Source organism: Pygoscelis adeliae, unplaced genomic scaffold (assembly GCF_000699105.1).
Source record: "Pygoscelis adeliae isolate BGI_AS28 unplaced genomic scaffold, ASM69910v1 Scaffold358, whole genome shotgun sequence".
In the NCBI taxonomy this organism is placed as follows: domain Eukaryota; kingdom Metazoa; phylum Chordata; class Aves; order Sphenisciformes; family Spheniscidae; genus Pygoscelis; species Pygoscelis adeliae.
The window spans coordinates 1,712,217-1,719,238 of NW_008825429.1; the positions used below are offsets into that span (position 1 = coordinate 1,712,217).

At 44.8% G+C, this 7,022-nt stretch overlaps 1 protein-coding gene across 1 annotated transcript in view; it reads left to right on the forward strand.

Annotated features, from left to right (window-relative positions):
* Positions 1-310: 310 nt before the first annotated feature.
* LOC103922673 (glutathione S-transferase theta-1) overlaps positions 311-7,022 on the forward strand; it is an 11,733-nt gene continuing 5,021 nt past the window's right edge. The window contains exons 1-3 of the mRNA XM_009330850.1: positions 311-350; positions 4,008-4,095; positions 5,202-5,352. Coding sequence (XP_009329125.1) covers positions 311-350; positions 4,008-4,095; positions 5,202-5,352 — 279 coding nt within the window. The remainder of the gene's footprint in view (positions 351-4,007; positions 4,096-5,201; positions 5,353-7,022) is intronic.

The following is a 7,022-nucleotide window of genomic DNA, read 5'->3' on the forward strand; positions in this document are numbered from 1 at the left end:
CGAGCGCCGCGACCTTTGGGCAGAAGGGCCCACCGCTCCGGGCCCGGATCGCGCAGCCCGCGGCGGGGCGGGGGGGGGGTTTGCTCTCACGGCCCCAGGGGAGCCCCTTCGCCTCCCCGACAGAGGAGCAGAAGCGAGTTCTGCCCGGCCGTCGCTCCTCCAGCTCGGCTCTCTGAACAGCAAGCATCCCACCGCTCCCTTTCAGTCTTCTGTCCTGAGCTGCTGCTTTTCTGGGAACTGACGAGCTATTGAGCCGATTTGGACTGTTCCCACAGCGAACGTCAATTCGGTCCGTTCCAGATCAGTGGAGATGTCGGATCGGTGGAGGGTCCTCTCCCTGCTGAGGCAATGTCAGCCCATGTTTGGGGAGGCTCAGTCTCAGCCGAAGGAGGAAACACTTGGAAGCTGGAAGCTAGCAAAATGCTGGAGCTAGTGGAAGTGGGAGATCACCCTTTATGAGAGGGATGCAGAGATGCAGAGCTCAGAGGAGGCTTATCTGGGGTCTCACCCTGGTGGCCTCTCAAGACAGGGTCCCATCCTGCCTGGGGAGGGTGAAACAGGTCAAGCCTGCCAAGACTTGCACTCTAGAGCTGAATCTGCTCCCAGCCCCTGGAAGCTCTGCTTGGCCCATTGGGGGGGAAGGACTAGCTCCTCAGGTAACCTGAGTGATTTTAAGTACATGCTCTGCCGAGGGGCCTGAATACAATGGCTCGACCATGCAGCTCATTCCTAGAGTGGTCTCATGGCTATGCTGCATCTATTTTTGTGGATCCCCAAGGAATGTTCCTCCAGCCATTTCTAGCAAATTAGTCACAGTGGCAGCCGAGGAGCGCCCTGGGAACAGTGTACTTAGCAGAAACAGTCAGCTGTTCAGACTTGTCCAGCTGTATAAGATGACTAGTGCCCATTTACATATTGTATTTTCCTAGTAAATTGTTACTTTTTTGCCTAAGGCAAAGCACAGTAGTTGGAAATCCTTGGCTGAGGAAATGATTAGGCAGGGACATGATTGGCAAATTGATTTTTTTTCTCCTTTCTACTTCTCTGAAATCTTGTCCACTGCTCTTTTTACCCACCGGTAAATCTCCTTCCCTGCACTATGACTTACACTTAAGAATTCCTCCTGTGTGCAGCCTGCCCTGCTTTTTGACAGTGTATACTCTGCTTATTAAAGTTATTCCTCAAAGCCCAGCAATACACACAGTGTGTGTGTGTATATATATCCTTGGGGGACATCAAGAACTAATTACACCAGATGCAGCTGATGTTAAACAGCACCGTAAGCCAAGTCAACATGATAGGAATGACAAAGATGGGCCGCTTAATACCACTAAACAAAAAGGTTAGCTCTGCTTGCTCGAAGAGAGGCACAAGCTTAAACTCTGCTAAATGGCAAATACAAATATTGGTCTCTATTTAATACAATAAGCAATCGGTCCTAATGAAGCGACCTGGAGTTAGTGTTCACACCAAGGCTTTCTGCAGTCTGCAGCTCAGTGGCAGAGTCTTGGCACAGGTCTTTTATGTCTGTACACAAAGACCGTGTATGAGCCAAAGCACATAAGGTGCCATCTCTGGGCTGCGGTGCAGTCTGTGTAACAGACACTGACCTACTGTCCAACCTCTTGTAATGACATGTTAGTCTCATCGGGGGACTAAAATGTTCAGTATTCCTGCTAGGACTGCTGCACGATGACAGCAGGCTGAAATCTGATTCAGGCTGCCCTCACCCACTGCTTACTTCTCATATTGTTGTTTCTCAGTTGCCTACTACCTTGGATAATAAACGCAGACAGAAGAACAACCAGACAGCTAGGTCTGAGAATTGACTGCTCATTAGTTGTAAGCATTATTGACTTGCAACTTTCTGCTGCATTTTTCCAAAGACTACCTGAACTCCACAGATCTCACCAGAGCTGGGTGTGTGATGACCGCTGGCCTTTGGAGCCCTTCTAAAAGCACAGGACCAAGCACCTTCCCAGAGCAACTCCTTGCATGACAGTAGATTTACACAAATTTGCCTCTCTGTTTTTAATGATATAAATCAGGGACATAAGGTACCTTGTCCTTGTACTTTTCCTGCTGGCTTGATTTTCGGGGAGGTTTTTTTTATATTCAAGTTTCTCAATTAATAGGCTTAACTCGCACTTCCTGTCTGGCTCTTATTCTTAAGAAGCCCTTTCTTCTGGTTCTGCTGTGCATGTAGAACCTCTTACCCAGCTAAGCTGGAGGCCACCGTCACCGCAGGTAGCCAGAGACGTTTCCCAGTGAGATGGGAGATGTGGGTTTAAATCCTCTCAGACAGCAGATGGATGTGAACCATAGTGTCTGATGAAGCTGCTTACACCAGAATTTAAAAAAGCACTTCTCAAAAAAGAAACAAGGTAGAGGCTAGTCAGCTAGAAAGGAGAACAGGGTGGTAATGTTTGCTCTGATTGATTTGTCTCCTTATGTGAAATTGATATTGGAAAAGTAGTCTGTAATTTGAAATGCAGCAACCTTCCTTTCTCCTACCCCTTCCCAAAGCCAACTGCAAATAAACGTGACAGTGCAAAGGCTGGTTTTATTTCTTGGAGGCTATTTCCTGCTGCACTTTTGTCCAGGAAGGCAGACACTGCCACTGCCTCCTGAATGGGGGCAAGTAGTTCTTGGGGATGTAGATCACTGTCTGTTAGTTAATGGCCCTTATTTTTTTTTAACAAATGGATTTTTGTACAGGACCTCCTGCTGGTCATGCTGATTTGATCAGGATTTGCACCCTGGAATGTCATGTTTCCTTATAGTGAACACTTAAAACAAGCAAAGCAAACAAACTCCTCACACCTTTTCTTACACAGGTGTTCCTGGACTTTTGTACAGTTCCCTGGCATTTAACTGCTGACTGGCAAGTCCAGTGCCTGCAGTGGGAAACTGAAAACCTGGTTAGATAGTCAGCTGTTAATGCCTCCAAACTCCAAGGGACTGTTTGGAGTTTAAACTCTTTTATGGGATGGTGTCTTCCTCCTGCGTTTTCCTGACAGAGGTAGGTTGACATGCAGAGCCAGGAGTAATGCAGGGTAGAGGTGTGTGAGCTTTCCTGCCCCTAGCGAATGTCCGCTGTGGCAGAATGAATTATTTCATGAGTCTACTGTTATATTGCTGACATTCATGTTTTTCCTATCCCAGCAAAAACTCTGAAAACATCCTCAGCTGCGTGTCTGCCGAGGGATCAGCTCTGTTGACAGCATTTGCTTTCTTTGTAAATGCTCAATTCCTTCTGCTCTTCAGAGACAAACAAACAGGAAAAAGATTTTGCTCCATCTGTCTATAAGCCAGCCGGGTTCTCTTTGATTAATTAGCCACCGCAGTGATCTCTGTGGGCACAAGGCTTTTCAGTTGCTTTCCATCATGACTCCATCCTAGCTAGTCAGCCACATTTACAAACTGCAGGAAAATTACTTTGTTTTGGTGTTGCCTGTGGGAACAGGAGCAGGAGTAGCAACCATCTGCCCTCCTTAGGATGCTCTGCATGCAAACTCAACTTTTCCAGACCCTGCTTCCTTGGCAAATATTAAGTATCTTCTAGCTGCTCAGTTGTCTTCATCATAACTTCTGTCTTTTTCCCTGCTGTCTCTGAAGCCATAGGACACGCTGTTCTCAAGTCAGTTAGCTGTTCCTGGTTATCTGCAATAGTGTTTTCAATAGCAGCACCTTCAGCGTGGTATCTAAATGCCTCCTATGGAGTGATTTTTCACTAAGTTTTGCAAGTATTACTGGTACCAGCAGTAATAGAATTCCTGTATAGAAATGTGAACTGCTCCATGCCACATGCCCGGCCTGAGCCCACTGCCCTCTGCAGATAGCTTTTACACTGACTCTTCAATTTCATTACCTTTTAGTTGTGAAATATGACCATATAGGGAAAACCTAACACAGTTCACCGATTGTCCGGTTGGCTACAGGTATTTCATTTGTCATTCACTGGCAGATACACTTCTAACCTCTGACTTGTCTGTTCATGTTCTTAGGGCCATCAAATAGTGAAGGAGCTGGCAAAGTCAGCCTCTTGAAGAAAGTACCGGCACTAAAGGATGGAGACTTCACCCTAGCAGAATGGTGAGAACTCAGTCCTTAGACTTCCTTGGGTACCAATACTGGGCAGCATTTAGGAGATGTCATTCCCGCTGAATGATTAAGGATCACAGAATTTATGAACGTGTTGGTTATTTTTAATAGTATAACCTCATTTGCTCTGTTCCCATTTTCTGTTTGAATTATCTTTCAGAATGTAACAAATGAGCTGACTTAACTTTTTGATCTTACCCTGAATGCACTTACCTCAAAATGGGATTATAAACATTTCTGGGAAATGTTTAAAGCTTATAAAAATCTCTTTTACCCTAGGAAGAAAATCTGTTTATCTGAATTAGTCATAAAGACCAAGTGAACACCTACAGAGATACAATTTAGGTTTTACATTATAAGATTAATATGGAGACTGGTTAATGGTGTCATAATACTGAAATAATTGAACTATAGTTCTGCTATACTATCAGCATAGTAGGAGGGTCTGCATTTTCTTCCGTTTTGTCAGCACAGGATTTTCTGTGGCATCTCTTTTTGTAGTAACAGCCTACATATTGTTGCAGATGACTAAGATATTTTTCCATCTGACTTCTCCTGCCAATTAGTGAAAGAATAAACATCTGGACAAACACAAAGAGATTCTGTAGGCTGTCCTTGCTGGGACTTCCACTGACTTCAGCGGAAGCTGCAGGCTAGAGAGAGATCTGATGAAAAGGCAATATAACGCATTAGAGAGTTTCATTTAGTACACAAGCACATAAACATGCACAGGTCTCAGAGAGATGGGTCAGAACAGTCGAGGAACAAGTGGGGTTAACATTGCTGATAGATGAATATGGAGCTTTATTGTTTGTTTACCCCAGTACTGTCCAGCAGTACTCTGCACCGTATAACAGTGCTGTGATTTTCCAGCAGGTTAAAGTTTTCATGGGAACCAAGGTGATTAAGTGCCATCTCTGATGTCAACATGAATTAAATGCCTATATATGGTCCCTAGACTCCATCAGAAATCCTGATCTGAATGCTTTTTAGTGGAAGCAGCAAGTTCAGAAGGGGCAGGAGAGGGAGCTTAGGCAAAAGTATTCTGCATCATAACTCCCTGACCCCTTTCTTGCCTCTTGTTAATGTCTGAGCAGCACTGCCATTCTGCTGTATCTGAGTCGAAAGTACAACACTCCCGACCACTGGTACCCATCAGACATACAAAAACGGGCCCAGGTAGATGAATACCTCTCGTGGCATCATGCTAACATCCGGGCTAATGCTCCTAAGACCATGTGGATCAAGGTAAGGAGACTGAATATTAAAATGTGAGTAAAGTGATGTTTTCCCGGCAGAATACTGGGCATTTGAACAGCCCCAATTCAGAGAGGGTTTGTCACGCTGAAATAACAAACCTAGGCTGTTCCCACCTGAGAGGAGCTGTCAGAGAGCTGTTGAGCTGTTCCTAATTGCTCAACATCAGGATCTGGCAAAAGCAGCTTTGGTCATTTGGGTTTTTTCCTTAAAGTAGGTCTGGTACAGAAGGTCTCAAAGCCCACCAGACTTCCATTGCCTGCATTTGTGAATGAATATATAACAGATTGGATATTGCCTCCAAGAACCTCCCCCTCACTGCACAGCTGTGTGGTGTGTGCACATAGGCAGAAATTTTGCTTCTTTGGCGAGCATGTGTGTGTTGCTGGAAGCAGAGAGGCTTGCATTCTTCATACAAGTCCCTGCAGCCCCATCAGGGTGGAAATCGAGAAGGAGCCTTCTGCTTCCAGCACGCTTAGGTACTTTCCTGAAATGGGCTCAGGGATAGACAGAATAGAGACACAGAGAGAATGGCAGAATTTCTTTATTCAGTGTGGTCAGATCAATTTACATTTAGGCAAAATTAACAGAATCGCCCTGAGGCAGAAAATCTTGTAGTATCAGATGATTCTGCTGGACACCTATTCCCTGCCAACTCACCAGACAGTTAATGCAACTCTCCTTAGAGAGGCCAGGTGCCAATACAGCCCTGCAAGTACAGTTGTGGTATGGAATTTCAGGTGAAACCAGGGTTGCCAGTAAACAGGTAAGAACTTCACTCTTCCTGTGGAAAGTTTGCCCTTGTTTGTGCCTAACAAAACATATCAGGACTCATTTAGCTTCTTGATTTATTGACATTTGAATTTTTGGCTAGAGAGCACAGAGAAGCAATTCAAATATGAGTCAGATTCATACAAGAAGCAGTTTCTTCCAGTCTCTGCAGGCTGTTATTGCAGTGCTCCAAGGGAAAGAAATCCAACTAATTGCTGCTGATTAGATAACCCAGATACAGAAAAGGTCCTCAGAATAATTGAAAATAGGGAAACGTATAAAGCCACCATGTAACAGAAGGCATATTAGCTAGACATGGGAGAAGATAGACTGCCCTGAGATACAGAAAAGGAAGAAGATGCTGTTTCAAGTGATTATACCCGGAGATCCCATCATGCATAGTTGGAACCACTTAGGAAGAGAACTGACCATGAATTTTCTGATGAAATAGATTCCACATGTACTTGGCAAAAATCCTGGCTTGGATTAAGCAATCCCAACTTGAATTGTTGAATATACTAGCAGTAAGTAGAAATTCAGTCCACTCCCACCGATGGAAATTTGTATCTTTAATTTTGCTTCTCTAAATAAACTATATTTCTTTAGCTGTGGTAGGTGGAAGTAGTAAAGTTGTGAAACACTGTGAGCTCTGATGGTGTGTACACCTCTGTGAATGATGAAAAATCTCACGGAAAGGCAACTACCCCCTGTGCCAGCAAGTCCATGGAGACAAGGACTGCACTTACATGATTGCTCTGGAAAAATTTCTAGTGGTTTAAAGAATGATGCTTGGGAGGCCACAGAAAGGCTGGTGTAAAAATGGTGCTTACCCACTCCAAGCTTCGCTGGCTGCTGTCACGCAGAGGAAGCCATTTCCTTCCTCTCCAGCC